This window comes from Eufriesea mexicana, unplaced genomic scaffold (genome assembly GCF_001483705.2).
Source record: "Eufriesea mexicana isolate 0111107269 unplaced genomic scaffold, ASM148370v2 scaffold3460, whole genome shotgun sequence".
Lineage (NCBI taxonomy): Eukaryota > Metazoa > Arthropoda > Insecta > Hymenoptera > Apidae > Eufriesea > Eufriesea mexicana.
In genome coordinates, this window is record NW_016911478.1 from 36,435 (window position 1) to 52,953 (window position 16,519).

Here is a 16,519-nt window from a genome sequence, read left to right on the forward strand (position 1 = left end):
AAGAACGTAATAAAATTAAAGTATTTTATAATTCTTTTAAAGTATAACGATAAAATTCCATCGCGATGAAATAACTTTATAACTCGATGTGTAAAACTCGCAAAAATTTCGAGTATGTAAATATTAATACACAGAACGTTCCTTCGATGTATCAATATTTTAATTTCGACGTAACAAATGAACGTGAAAAAATTCCTTCGATATTTTTCCACCGCCATTCAGATAGAAGCGTTAAAAAGAAAGTTCAATATTTCTCCAATTTTTGAATTGCGCGGAGTATCATAAAGGTCCCTCTGCTAGCGTCGTTTTCAAAAAAAAAAAAGAAAGAAAAAAAGAAGAAACATAAAAAAAGAATTTCGTAATTTCACGTCATGGCCACATCGCGAAACGCGTCCACGCGATTTCACTTTTATCACAGTTATGCCCCATTTTCGCGGGGAAAATGTCACCTCGACAGGCACTTCGACATTTTATTCTCCCCTCGCTTCGCACCCCGTCCCGTCATATTTCCTCCGGCTAGAATCCCGCAAACTTTGAAAACGAGTTCTTAAAACGTCTCACAATGGGCGGAAAAAAAACACCGCATTTATCCGAGAGAATCCGGCGGATTTTCCAAACGCTGATGCGTTCGGCCATGAAAATGGCGCGACCCTAAACCGTGAATGGTCGCAATATAAAATGCAAATGACACTTCCGCCGAACCGCGGGGGCCACTCATTTTCGTGAAAAGCCGTTCAAAAAAAAAAATAAAAAAAAATAAAAAAGTAAAAAAGGAAATTGCGACACCGCAGATGTCGGTAGAAAAACTCGCGAAAAGAGCTGGTCGACCTAGATGACGCATGGTCGTGGGAATTTATTTGTTGCCAGCGCGGAAAGTGGTGCCATTTTCGCGCTTACCTTCCAACGAAAGCCTGGCGCGACTCTTACCTTGTTTCCGGGAAATTTACCGCTCCGTTTCGAACGAACACGCGTTTGCGGAAATCGTGCGAGACACGTATGTACACCGAGCGTGTTTGAGAGGAAGAAGATGGAGGAAGATCGGTGCCAATAAGGTGCTATGAAGAAGATTCAACGACGATCGAAGCTTGCACTTGTTAACCTTGTCTTCGATCGCGGGCGTTTCGAATTTCGCCTCCGGACTTCCGCTTGCAGATCGTCGCGTTTCTAGCGCGCTTTATTTATGGGCCGATTCCTCTCACGCCGTTTCGCACCGTTTCAGAAGTATCTACCAGAGGACTCCATTTGCAGGCGTATAAATTATTCCGCGGATGAAGCAAGAATAATAGAAGCCGTAACATTTTAAGGAAGCGGCAGCGTTGCTGTTTTGCGACGACTTGTCGATAACTCGCTCGTCGTGGTAGCAGACGCCTTTAGGGATTAAAAGCTTCGAGTCTCGCGATCAGTTTATTCGATTTCGATGGAAGACGAGTGCTTCTTCCCGCGATAATATAATGGCTGCTCGGTTTCCGGTTGCTGCAGTTTATCACGAAGAGGAAGAGGTAAACGAGACGAGCTTATTATCAATCGGGTTTCTGAGGAAGAAGTGCTGGAATACCGAACGAGAAAATTAACCGATATGTCGCGATTTAATTAAAAAAATTTCAAATTTTCCTATCTACCGGTATATAAGAAAATAATTCTATCCACCCGAATATCTTAGAAGACGCTATTATTTCAACGCGGGGAGAAAAATCATGGCCGATTGGCTCGTCTCGTTGGCGAAATTGCGTCGGATTAATCGGTCGTCGCGTTCCCAGGAATCACTTCTCGAACCCGGCAATTATTTATCGGCAAATATACGGCTGATCGTATCGAAATCTGCGTTTTCCGTTAGACGGCCAGGATCTGCGGGAAAACGCTTCTGAAATCCGCCGAGCGATTAATCAATCCGGCCAACAAATCGATGAAAAATGAATTCCCGCGACCGGAAGATTTCCAATCGATGAACTTGCTCATCGCGTACCATCCTTCCGCTCAATCGAACCCCATAGACAACCCCCGAAACCACCTAACACCCCGACTCGAGTATAACGACGAGAGCGAGCGTGGCTCGATGACAGTCGATGAAGAAATTCGAGAATAGTAGGTATGGTACGTCAAGGTAATCGATTTAAGAAAAGGAAGAAAATAATTTCACATCGTTTATGAACTCGTCAATACTTGCCAATGGTGCCTGAGAATAGCACGTACTCTCCGAAAGCAACCCTCATCTTCTAGAATAATTCTAGAATAATTATTCACAACGCAGAGATATTTAATCGAGAAAGAAAAATTATTTAAATAATTCCTACACGATGAACAGAGGATATTTTATAAAGATTTGTATATATGCGATTTATGACACCGCGTGAAATATCAATGAAGAATCAAGTATCGACGTCTCGTAAAGAAGTCGAAATTTATAAGGGAGGTTTATGAACGGTCGTTTCTCGAGACAGCCGAACGACAATTCGCGAGTAATTCACGGGAGATCGGTATTCGCGAACGCCATGGAGTCCTCGAAAAAATTGGCCCATAAATACGTGACGCGGTGAAAATGTATCGGCAACGAATCGATTAAACGATCTGTCTTTTGAGAAAGAATAGGTAGCTCGATCAGCGCGGAAGAAGGGAGGCTAGGTGCAGGGTGCGGGGATCACACTTACAAGACTTACGATCGGCGTGTCTGGTCCTCTTGCGCTCCCGCGGCGTCGTCCTCGTCGCTGGTGTCTTCGTGGCCGTCTTCACCAGCGATTCCAGCAACTCGTCGTCGCCGTCGGTCAGGTTCCCGTTCGTGTTCTCGTCGCGGAGCAAAGGGCCCAGCGAGGTGCGCCCTGGAACACAAATTTCGAGTCGTGTTATGATATGGATAAATTTCAAATTACGTATTTCTGAAATACGAAATTTTATTCTTGTTCGATATCGTGGAATTTATTGTGAATCAATAGGGGTAGTTATGTCGGAATAATTATTATTACGATATAATGTAATTTATATAAAATAACGGAGACAATTAATTCCATAAGAATTAATCTCACCATAAAATACTTGGTAGCTAACGTCAGGAATATTAGATAGTTATTAAATGATTAGATATGAAAAATTTTAAAAAATCGCGAATTTTATCATTCTTTAATTCAAGTGTAGGTCTGGTGTTGAATTTGACACGTATATTTTAGTAGAAAATTATTTTAAATATATAAATGTAATAATCGACTAAGTACTTTGGTATCAGAATTTTTAAAAATTCGGTTTATGAATGGGAGAATTTTTTATTTTTTTTTTATCTTGCGAAGATGAATATTAGGGGTACAAAAAATTTTTGCTAATTAATTATCGGTACTAGATAATTAGCGAATGCAATGAACTTTCGTTGCTGGATAAAGTAAGAAAGCTGAGAACTCGAACTGCGAACTAAGTTGAATGCAAACTGAGAATAATCCGATTAGGGTGCGGAATATTTCTGGCGAACTTCCCACGGAATGAGCGATGAAAGATGCATTCCGGGAGGATGTCACCGTGTGGAAAATCACGTCATCGATGCGGTGGTGGTTGGTTAAAAATGAGACTTTAGAGGGATTGATGGTTCGTACGAAAACGAAGGAAGAATTGACAATGAGAATCCTGCAATCGCGCGAACAATTGTATGCAGAGATACTGCTTATTATGCAGGGACATTGCTGGATCGAATATATTTGCAAGACGTCAAATTTATTTGCTGTGTCCTACAGATACTCTTATTATTCTGTCGCCGTATTTTTATGTTCATACTACTTACGTATTTAACCCCACGAATTTCATTTGCAGCTTCAAGTATAGAAAACTACAGTTTATACCTCCTGACGAATCGTTCGACCAATTTCCATGGACGAGGAAGGAATACCGAATGAAAAACTTAAATTCCATTTTCAAGAACATTCCAAATAATATAAATTTCAGATCCTAATCCTGATATAAAAAATCGATCTCAACCCTGTCTATAATTTGCAAACAAAATATATCCATTTCGATAACATGGTGAAAATAAAGTCTAGGTCCATTTTTGTCGAAGAAAGAAATACTCACATTTCATCGTTCGATATTTCTCAAGAAGTCTTAGAAGTACATCAAACATCCCCAAACGTATCAATCTTCAAAAATATATCTTACCTAGTACAGAAATATAAAAATTTATCTGTCGCACAAAAATCTGCAATCTTTAAATGAATCGTGAGCCATTGAAACTAATGTTTACCAAAAGAAAGGAAAAGCTATACTAAGTGGTCTCTGAACTCTGATTACTAACTGGTCTCTGGTCGCCAAACTCTAAAAAAATATAGAAAATTTCGCGTCAACTTTTCCCATCTGGCCTTTATTAACGATTCCTGGCGCACATTCCCGTCCATCATAGAGGTACCGAGCCATGACGTTTACTCGAGTTCTAGTCTGTACAGAGACCATTCTTCTTTCGCAGAGGTAGCCTGGTCAACTCTTGGCAGAACAGTCTCTATATGCTGCCGGTTCGCGGGCTAGAAACTTCGGAACCGTCAAAAGCACGGCGAGTTCCTTTGAGAGCTTCTTTGAAACTCGGTTGAAAGAAGCTTCCATTGGCGGCTTGCCTGGCTGTGTAAATCCGATACGAAGGTGGCGCAGAAGGAAGAACCTTAAAGAAGGCAGTGGGAATTTCCATGATGCAAGGGGCAAAGAAGAGGCCAAGTTCCAGGATGTGGTCAACTCGATGCGGGTGCTGAATGTCGTCGACTAGCGGACTTTCATGGCCTCGCTTATTTTAGGCCAGATTAAACGACTTCGACTACCCAGCTGCTTGCCAGCAAATCCTCCACCGCTCGACCTTTGAGCGAAACGATTGTGGGAACTCGTAAATGGTACTTGTTGCGTGGTACTTGTCTCATGGTGAACATTGTTAAGTGTTCGATTCTCATAAATGAATATACTCCTCGAGAAATTGGTGAGGACGTAAATCCTGATGATTTGGTTCGAGAAAATGTATTGACGATGAGCCTTCCACATTTGGCAATTTGGAAATATTTCTATTGCTTCTCCTCAGATGGAACTGCTAGTAATATAAGCTTGATGTCTTCAATAAATAACAGAATAAGAATAGAATAAGAAAGAAATATATGTATAATCAGTGGATGACTTGAACCCCTTAATTTATCACTTAATTTTCGGATCAATAAATTAATTGCAAGTACTTAGATTGATATTTAATATGATTATATTGAAGAAATAAAAAGAGCCAAGTTTACTAAGAATTTCGTTTCGTATGAGTCTCGATGACTCACACTAATCGACTAAATGATGAATTATTCCAATGAAACGCTTGGGATTATATGAAACGATTAGAAATAAGTGCACCCTAAATTATCGAGAGTTATTTATTAATTATAGCCAAATATTGAAATAATACGACAAAGGCTATCTCTTCTAAAACTGAGTTTCTACCATACCTAAGTGACCCGACAAAAAAATTCCATATTCAGCTACACGCGAATTAAATCCCCAGTAATTCATCCCCGTCGTCCTCGTGCTCCCTGAACCCCACTCGGCATTAAAGAACCTTCCGAATCCTGCGGGTGTGTACTCCGCCCTACCCGTACATGGGAAAGAAGCATATATCCTGGGAAAGAAAAAAGCATCCCACAGCCTTTCATTTTCAGCAATCTCGACATAAATACAATCCTCCGAAGGAAACCGCGGATATGAATGTAATAACGGGTCGGAAGGTATCCGTCTGAGGGAGAATCTGTCGCGACAAATCGTGATCCCTGAACGCGTAGGGGACCACGTGGAAGGATTCGCAGGATATTTCCAGGTGTTGAACCCTCGACGGTCAAGGGGACCGAGGGAAGTTGTGGTGAAGTACCGGCGCGACTTAGGCGGAGCGTTTAGATATTTTATAGAGGAGCATACACGGGAATAAAAGGAAGAAAAGTTATGATGGCCGAAGAGCCGTGGTAATGCACGAGCATCGGCAAGTTTACGAGCCGTAAAGGGGTGGCTTCACCCTCCGCGATCTTTATACGCGCGCGGACCATGGAGAGAATAAAAATTCCGCCGCCTCTCTTGGGCTCTTAGAGAAAAGGAAAGTCCTCGGAGGGTAGGAAGAAGACACGGAGGATTACAGTTCCGCAGCGTGACCTCGACGGTATCGGGTTCGCAAGAGAGGGAAGCACGTCGCGATCATCGGCTACGATGTAGCCTGATGGCTAATCCCGTAGCCAGAATGCTAGAAGTTACCGTAAAACAGCCGCTCAATCGACGCGGAAATGGCCCCGCTTTCGTGGCGCAGCCAACAGCGAAGGGAGATTACTTCGCGGAGCTGTACGGAATTTGAAATTTGTCGCGGGAAATTGCTTCGTAAACAAAACTTCCCGATGCTTCACTGCGAGTTTGTGGGTTCCGTTTCGCGTGCACGGTGTGCCCGGAAGTGTCTGGATTCGCACGAGGAACGACGATAGAGCAAATTAGATTCGATGATTATTAAAATTTAGAGGTTAGAAGGGTTAGGAGAGTATGGAGAATTGAGCTTATTGAATTTAGAAGGAAATGAGATTTAGATAATTAGCGTGTAGACAGTGGTTCAGGTACAAGTGGAGAAATAAGTATGTATTATACGCGATGGGGTGCCTTTACTTGATAATAAATTGTCAAGAAATAAATCATCGACCTGTTGGAGTTGTCAACAAATAATAATAGTGTAGCTATTACTATTAATGATAGCTTTTAAATTTAAAATTCCATAAATTTCATTAAAATTGAATGCAACCTGAAATTCGTTGTCCATGGTAAATTCTCCTCTTCTAATTACTCATCATAAAATGCACAGCGAACAGTGGTAATTATATTTAATACATCAAGATCATAATGTCATATGTGCAACATCCTTTCACATCTCGTTATATATTTCTCCGCGTTTTGCAATGCTCTAATTTAACGTGTTTTTATCTGCGACTAACCCCAGGTTATTTCATTTTGCCAAGTAAGTTAACTCGTCGTTCCTGTAATATATTACACGATTTTGCAAAAAACATTATGAACCGCGACAAGATTATCCGGTTTTCATGTTCTCTGTTCTGCATGGGCATTGTGCGTAGCTAATTAATCTTGTTATTATTTCTGCCATGCATAATTCCCTTTCTCATCTACCCTCTCGCTAACGTAATCATGAAAATGTGAAAAACCCAAAGCTCGTGAAAGACTCTTGGAAAATGTTGCGAATAACGCATGTACCTTTGACAGAATAGCACGGCAGTAGTAAGTATCCGCGTATAGTCAGACAAGCGCCTACGACATTATTTCTCGCGAGAGATACTTCTGCGCTTTTCGAGACAGACATTTTTCTCTGTAATGCGACGAAATGATCTTTATTCCTATCAATACCTCTACTACATTATCATTACATACATCTATTTCGAAAAACTAATTCCCTCTTCTACCTTCTTCGCGTTTCTCTTCGCTAAATTATTCTACTGTCCGCGGAAAATAATTATTATTTACAGAAACTTAATTTTAAAATGGAAATTGTACGACTTAACAGGACATTTCAGCCCATTAAATTGAGATTCTTTTACTTTGCAGAATATTTCAGAAACTGGCACTTCGTATGTTTTAAATGTCTTTCCTCTATACATTCGTGCGTTAATTATTTTCAAGAAGCAGACATCTTCCTTCCCTATTCTTTCACCGAATTATTCCTCTTTCCGAGGAAGGCAGTCACAATTTCTACGAATTAAAATTCTAAACGAAAATAAAATTTTTTGGAACCATAAGGGATATTCCTCCCCTTCGGATAAAAATTCCTTTGCTCGTCAGGATATTTCAAACTACAATAAATCCTTCATCACCGTATCTTTTAAAAATTACGCATCGATAAATATCAATATACACACACGAGTAATCTCGCACAGGTGTGACAAAATTAAGATTGCGAAGCATTAAATAACCTATCATAAGCAGGACGAGATGAAGAACTTCTTCGAATCACAGGGTTGCGAGGAAAGAGCAGGGAGAGTTGAGATACGGATAAAATATCGAGGAAACAACGCGAACCCCCTTCACATCGGGATTATCTTCTAAACGCGATTCTCGCGGGCGTGGAGTGGCCTGCTGCGCGTTTCCTGAAATCTCGATGCCGTTACTTCTCATTTTCCGGTAACGCCGTCAAACGAGCGGAGGCTATCCTCGAATCTAGCCTCGAAAGCGTTTGCTTAAGGAGGGCATTTATCTCGCGCGCCGCCACTGGCTACGGCGTTCCGGAAACGAGGAGAAATTCTCGCACTTTGTTCTTATCTGCGCCACGAAGCCACCCTTTTAAGGCGACGCGTTACATTTCCGGCCTCTAAGGAGGACCGCAGCGAAACTTGGACCAACCCTTTACGCTCGGTCCACTGGGTCCGGAGAATGGATCCTGAGAACCGGGAAAATTTCTTTCTTTGCACTGAACACGTTGTTGTGGAGAGAGAGAGAGAGAGAGAGAAAGATGAATGACGAGGATAATATCGAAATACACGCAGAAAAGAGTTAGCTTCTAGTTACGAAGAATAAATGGTTTCCTCCCCTGGCAGATTAATTTTGAGATTTATCTGAGAGACGATCATGCTGACTCGAAGAATAGTCAGATCGTGTATATCAAATTTTTAAACATAATTTATGCGCACGATGGCATACCTAAATAAGTCGAGCTATAATTTAAGGACAATTGGAGATGGAAAGAATGTTCAGATTGCAGAATTGAATACTGTCAAATTAACTATGGTATACTACTTTCTTAACGCTAGAACTACCAAGGGTGTCAAAATGACTCGTTTGGCGGTTTTCATTTTTGGAATTATTGGAAATACGTATACCTACTTATTTTCATTATATTGCTTTAATTAATGTCGCGTATGTACACCCTATTTATACAAACATTACAAGTCGGTAGTTCCAGTATTAATGAGAAGTAAATTTCTATGATTTAATTCCCGAACGAATATGCGAATGACTTACAAGTAGGAGATCCAAAAATTGTTGAATAATTGGAAAAGAAATTTTATCATCGGTGAAATCTACAACCCCTATACTCAGTTCCGTGTTGCTCTTCGACGCCATTAATTTGTCATGGGTAGTGTAACGAACTCGCCCAATAGTACAAGTCACACGCGAAACGAAATTGGCGGCTTGTTTCATCGTTGAGCTCAAACTAAAAAGTACGAAGGACAAAAAAAAAAGAAAAAAATAGGCGCAAAAGGGGAAAAATGGAAAATATGGAAACGCTGCAGCGATTTTTGCTCTTCGATCGAGCACAACGAGCGAGGGTATTATTGCGTTTTATTGCCTCGTTCAGTATGCTACGGTTTCGCGGAGCCAGACGTCGCGTAATGTAGAAATATGAAACTTGTCGGTGGCAGGATATTAGAATGCTTCGATCAATGAACGATGCAGCGTGCAGGGAAAGAATTTACGTTGCAAATTGCGACTCGATGTTCGATGGAAAAACGAATCGCGCAGATGGCTCGCGGGAGTCTTTGTTGGGAATGACGCGGTCATTTTCGTCGAACATTATAATGCCGGAAATTGCTAGAGTTTTTCTGTACGTCATATCTCTCCTTGTTTTCGAGCGAATATGTGCAGAGAGGCAACGACACATTTTGCTGTTACGAAACATACCGATATCAGTGGCGAGATCTTCTATGAATTTCAAGAGACACGTTTAAAATACGATCTAGGAACGGTGCGTGGTTTCGCGAGATTCGCGATAACGTAAAAAAAATGAAAAATAATTGAAATGCAAATTATTCTATTATCGAGTACAATTCGCTCCCTCGGGATGAAAATATCCTTCATATCTCTTTAAAACTACAATAGGTGCGACCAAGTATTTAATTTGAATTAAATAATTCCTCATTTTCAATTTCTCCTATCATAGAAAACCTTATGATGAAACGATTGTACAGAAAAATCAGAATTTTCAAACACTGACTTTTTGACAGTACTTTATCTTGTCAATAAAATGTCAGAATTCATATTACAAAATTAATAGCTACATGTATGCTTCTATATCTATCTGTATCTTACATACACAGTATATAATGAAAGATCAGGAATAGCAAAGAGGAAAAGAAAGCACGAAAGAAACAACATAAATCGGCATACCGATTGTAGCAAACGGGAAGAATCGGATATACGAGTTAGCCAGTGAAGGAGAAGGATGGAAGAAAACACGCCGAAGGAAGAGGAGAAAGCGAAAAGAGGAAAAATAAAATGGAAAACTCACCGTCTTTCCTCTGTCTCCGCCATGGCAGGGTACCGTGAATGCTCTCGACGTCGGAGATATCGCTTCCGAGCAGTTGTCTGAGCTCCGCGTCCGCGCGATCCTCCTTGGTCCTGAACTTGCCAACCTGTAACGATCAGCATAGAGACTCGGTATTCACGTGAACCGGGCGGACGGTGGAACCGGAAGAGGGCTGTTCGGCGTAGTCGCGTACGTCGGACGATGTCGCGACAGAAATGAAAACGGAGACAAGCGGGATATTAATGCAACGGTAGGCAAGAAAAGAAATTGATTCTGCCGGCGGCAAAAAAGCAATTTATTCCCCTCGCCGGAGCGCACCATAATGCCGTTCACGCTCCGATAACTGTATTTGATGAGAGGAGTGGGGCTGGTCCTTTCGAAAGATTTTCAGCGGCCACCGCCGCCGCCGCCGCTGCCGTGGAAGAAAAATACGAGCACAGAGGGCCGAGGCCCGCTTGTAACTCACCTCTGTGATCATCTTTCCCCTGGTCTTATTTCTTTCACGGTGATTGGCTTTTTTCTCCAGCTGCTGTATCACCCGCTCCCGGGTGGTTCTGTACTCGAGCGCGAACTCGGACACGATCCGGCAGAACTCGTTCGGCTTCGTGTCCTGCACCCTGTGCAGCGGGATGCCCAGCCATAGGATGAATTTGTGGAATCGATTTATGATCCGCCTGTGCACGATGCCCAGCACGATTATCCTTTCCGCGCAGTCCGCCAGGAAGTCTGACATTCTGCTTCGACAAAGAGCACCGAGAAATCGGAGATTAATGCCATGAGCGCTCGCTCCTAGATACCTGGCGAAATAATTCTTTACCCGGGGAATCGAGATATCGACGCTGCGTTCGCGATATTGACGATTCCTTTGTATCCACGATGCAATACGTGATAGGGGAATTGTAATTAATCCGCGATGGGCAGCTCTTTCTGTTCACGGAAAATAATTAATAAAAGGAGTAGTGAGAATGGAAAATTACTATACCCTTACTGTGCGAGCCTCTGTTCTGAACACCTGGAAACATTTGTGTGGATTCTCCCTGAGGTAAAAATCGATAGTTTGCAGGACCTTCGTGATAGGAATAAGTCATATTGTCAAATTATTTGTATAATCTATATCCTTGAACAAAGTAAACCAAGAATCTAAAATGTCCTTATTAATATGTAATATTGTAAATTCGATGGAATTTTCTGATGATCTTAACGACACCTCTGTTAACCCTTTGCACTCTGAGCAATTTTTAATATGACCTACTCAGCAACTCCGAGTCATTTTACCTTTCCTGTTAACTTTTACAGTACAATGTTTACCAATCAAGTAGCATATCAAAGGTATACTGGTATAATATCTATGAGGAATCATACGGTAACCCTGTGCTTCGGGAATTTTATCTAACAATATCTGATATAAATCCAGTTGGATTCTAGTGCCGCAGCAGCTATCTTACAAAGTCGCCATAGTAACAACAGAGTGCAAAGGGTCAAATGATTCCTAAACTCGTATCTAGTGTGAACCACCTAACGTAACCACTTTGATGACTTCCCTCGATTTTCTGTGACAGTTTCCTGACATCTGACAATTATCCCGCACTGATCGCAACCTCGATCCTCTACACGCATACTCGCAAACATAAACCTCCACGTCAACGTGCAAACCCAGTGGAGGAGGCACCTAAAACTCAATCAAATCTCCGCATAGCCCTAAATCAAAGGAATCGCGACGTCAACGATTCTTACACGCTCTATTCGCGAATCCTCGAGATAAAGTGATCCCTCGTCTTGCCGCGGAAAGGACGACAGAAGACCCCCTGGGAAAAAATAATAAAAGAAAGGAATGCAGACAAAATTCGTTGGTCCCGACGTCCCGACGAATCACCGCGTGTCCTGACAGCACGGACGTCAAGATCCGCAAAAAGGCAATCACCGACGGTCATTTTTTACACGAAACATTTCCATTACACCGACGAGTCGGAGGAGACCCGGGGGCCGCGTAGACGATCGCTTAAACGAGTTTCGGGCAAAAACGAATTAACCCGGGCCGACATTTAGGACGTCCCGTTACACTTAATTAACGCGCGTCGGGGTGCGGAGGGGGGTTGCACGCGAGGCAACATTAACCAGACGTTTGGCCGTTGCAACAAAATATCGGCGGTGTAGAGGTCCGCGCGGAATAGCAGGCGTGCATCGGCCCCGACAGGATGCGGAGCGTTACTCGGCCACCGACTGCTGCTTAACGGCAGCCGCATACTTTCCTCCTACCTCCGTCGTTGCAATTAAGGAAGAGATTCGCCTGGTCCCAGACGCGAGCATTGTCCTCGGCTGTCAGCCGGCTATAAATGCGATTAAACGCGGCAGCCAGCGCGTGCTACGCGAACAAAGGATACTGGCGCAGGAAACGAACAATGCTACCGATGACCCCGGCAATGTTGGAGTATTCCTCGGGTTACCGGGAATCGGTTACCCGAATCGTCCCTCGGGCTTCGAACAGTCAGGTTTGTCGAAAGGGTGGAAACATTTTTAGCCGGCTTTCTTCTCCGTTTCGTCCACGCCCTGTTGGGGCGGGGGTGAGATTGTTTCGGTTCGAGGTTCGGTAATTTATTGTTACAGCGATGCTGCTCGCTACCGATGCATTATACACGCGTTGCTTAATAAATAATCCACGGAGGGATGATTTATTTTCGCGGTTATCTTCCAGGACGTCGATAATTCCCGGATACCGACGATTCAGCTTCGAGTGAGATTGGTAAACGTATCTGCGGCGCTGTTTAAATTGTTCAATTTGCACGATCGATTCGCGGGATGCCCGCAATATTGATTTCATTGAACGACGCGACGCGGTGAAAAGTAGGACAGTTTGTTTTTAAAGCGTAATGTTAATCGCGAACGTCACGGTATTGTGCGAATGATCTCTCCTGCCGCGTTATTTCCCGTGTTTTCACGCGGTATCTAACGATGGGTATTTTATGTGTACTTCACACGCGAATAATTTACAACGGAAACTTTTGAATTATTTTAAATACGGGAAATCTACATGTCAAGTTGGACAAATTGTGATATCGACATTTTCGGTGTAAAAGAATAACTGAATTTGTGAGAATTCGCCATTTTGTGGTCGGTTGCTTAATTCTTAATTAACATGTGATTATAATTACACGTTCGGATTGACAGTGAATATTTCGAGAACGATATGTAAAATATAATGGTAAGCATGAAGTTACCTTGGAATAACTTGGAAAAAATGAGGAAGAGTATTTGGATTTCGCTACAGTAAGAAATAATGGTAAAAGCGTGTTTACATTTACGTCCTGTCATCTACATTCTGTCAAATGTTATTTGTTGTGGATCACCCTATATTTAATAAATAATAATATAAGTAAAAGAAGAGTATCTACTGCAAAACAGACACTACCTATTTACCTAACCAAGCAAATTGTAATATAAAATTTCGTAATTCCAAACTGATCTATTTTAAAAAATAAATTTCATCCCCCTTTTAATACACAACGTGGATCTACATAAACCGACTGCAAAACAGACACTACCTATTTACCTAACCAATCAAATTTCAATATAAAATTTCGAAGTTCCAAACTAACCTATTTTGTAAGATAAATTTCATCCCTCCTTTAATACGCAACGTGGATCTACATAAACCATCTTCACGGATAATACTGCTTCGCACTAATAAACAAAAGAAGCCCATCTACCAATTTACCATTTACCAAACTCCAATACGTTCCTTTGAAATTTCGAATAAACCTACTTCCTAAAACAAACTTCGTCTCTCGTCTGCACAAAGCATCCATCCACGTAAACCTCCTTTCATTCCTAGCAATTTCGTGCTTCACCGGCAACGGTGAAGTTAATAACCTTAACGAAGGACAAAGGAAATGGAAAAAGAGTAAAAAAGGAGAGCAGGCTTGGCCCGATATAGCCGACTTAGATAAGGACAAGTTCAACGGAGGGGGATGAACAGATAAAGGGTCCGAAAATCCACCGCGAAGTAGAAGCGGGATAAGGTGAAATAAAATAAGGGGCGCGGGGGGCGAGGGTTATAGGGGACGAGCAAGAAGCAGGGGCATGGAAGGGAGAAATACGTTTTCGGTAATTAATGGCGGTGCCATTTGGAACGGCGCCAGTTTCGCCGTGGAGAAAAAAGGTCCGTCGCGAGTTTATCGAACATTGTACGGATCTTTGGAAATTTCGAAACTTCGCGGGACAAACTTGGAGAGAATGGGGACATCCGCTCGAATCGATCCCCATTGCTCCGCGTGCAATTTCGACTTTGGTACTTACTTGACTTTCATCATCGTGGAACCATCGTGCTTCGCGATGAGCTTCAGGTGATCCCACGATGCCTTGCACTCGCTCTCCAGCTTCCCGATGTTCGCTGCAAGCTCGTCGAAGTCGATCTTTGAAGCCCTCGTCACCGCGCCGATCTAGACAACACGCAAAATTCTTTTTAGTCACCGCTATTTTGAAAGAATTCGCTTTTACAAATTATTTTCGATTATTTATATTCAGAAGGAACCGGATAATTCGTTTAATTCTGACGTTAAGGAAATATATAAGATTCGAAACCAATTACAATTCAAAAGGAAACATGCGTAACTTAGGCCACATTCATAATCACAGACACATATAGTACTGCCCCTGGCAAAAGATTTTTGGCCAAACTCAACGATACTTATTGTTTCGTTATTTTCCCCTCGACAAATAAACAAAAATTTTATATAATCCTTAATTATTAATTTTATATAATTTTGTATTATAGCGTTTGGCTAAAAATTTTTTCCAGCAGTAGTATATTCTGGACAATTACCATAAACGAATATTTCGGCCAACGACTTAAGTTCCAATAATGCGTACCATAATCAACAGCAGAGTCGGTCGCACGTCGAGCCGCGTGCGTCCGAGCGCGACGAACAATAACACGTAACTGAGGCAGAAAGGCATCGACGAGGATTAGCCACGAGTCTAACCGGTGTTTACATAGGTCCCTGTCTACGAATCATAGCTCTCGTAATATTTACCTCTTGCCTGGTTTCCTTACCATAATCCCTTTAACTATCACGAACCGATATTCCAAAAAGCATGGAATACTCCTTAACCCCTTGACATACAATGGTGTCTGGAAGACGTCATCACTTCACGTGCCATTGTAGACTATGACGTCTCCGAGACGTCAAGAATTATCTCTGACGAACACCGAGTAGTATATTATTAAATAGTATTTTTCGAATGTATAAAATTCCGTTTTATTCGTATGCCAAAGGGTTAACATTATTACTTATGACCCCATAAATTTCAACGTTTATTTTAATCAACATGAAATTTGTCTCAAATCCATTTGAATGGTACCATCCCTTAAAATTTATTTTATATGAAAATAAAATTGATTTCTCCCTCAGGAAAAAAAGTATTATAACTATTACAGCAGACTCAGTAACATATCCAAATCGTGTTTACCAGGAAAACAGCGTAGACAACGAACAAACTAAGATGGAAGATCGATGGAAGATTATTCGCGGCCGGTTTCGCAATTACACCGGAAATTCGCTCCCCGGACAAGAGAATTTCGCGAAACAGCGTTCGCGATAGTTCGGAAAGTCGAGGAAGAAGTTGCCCGGGGACACGAACTTGCCTGTCCGCGATTTCACAAGTGTTATTCGGTCCCTCGCGGAACCAAAGTTTTATCCGGTTCCTTCGCAAGTAAGCTGCCTCTCACCTCCGAATAGAGATCCGTGGAATCCGGAAACTTCTCCATCACCATGTGGCAAAGGTGATGAAGCAGCGAGTGCTTGTGAACCGTATCCTTCACTTCAGGTACTTTGGCGAGGTATTCCAGCTGAAAGCCCTTCACCTGCAAAAAGGCCGAGGCGACGTTTCAGCGTTACGCGACGCCCGGAATATCGTGCCGGCTAACTTCTACGTTTCCGGCTTTCGGGCTTTCCGCCCGACGCTTCTGGCCACTTTCGCGTGTAACGTGATTGTCGTGAAAACCCGGAATCGATGTCGTCCACGCTCCTCCAACGCGACCAGCACGGCATATTCGATTCCATCCGCCGGTTCCTTCCAACCCCTTTTCTTTTCCGCTCCTCCGCTCTTTTATTTCTCGGCTACCTTTTCGGGTCCGGGTTCGATCGAAGCCGCGAGTGCGCGTTGACTGCTAAGATTCTAATTTATTCCACCTTCGTCTCAACTCCTATTTCCTCCTCCTTTCTCAATTTTAGAACTTCCGAGCTGATTTTTACGACGATTTTTAGA

General features: G+C 42.2%; 1 protein-coding gene across 2 annotated transcripts in view; it reads right to left on the reverse strand.

Moving 5' to 3' along the window:
* Fhos (Formin homology 2 domain containing) overlaps positions 1 to 16,519 on the reverse strand; it is a 127,862-nt gene that overhangs the window by 20,095 nt on the left and 91,248 nt on the right. For both annotated transcript variants that reach the window (XM_017904842.1, XM_017904843.1), the window contains exons 13-17: positions 15,981 to 16,115; positions 14,549 to 14,691; positions 10,722 to 10,989; positions 10,238 to 10,361; positions 2,655 to 2,813 (exon numbers count right to left, since the gene is read on the reverse strand). In XM_017904842.1, coding sequence (XP_017760331.1) covers positions 2,655 to 2,813; positions 10,238 to 10,361; positions 10,722 to 10,989; positions 14,549 to 14,691; positions 15,981 to 16,115 — 829 coding nt within the window. The remainder of the gene's footprint in view (positions 1 to 2,654; positions 2,814 to 10,237; positions 10,362 to 10,721; positions 10,990 to 14,548; positions 14,692 to 15,980; positions 16,116 to 16,519) is intronic.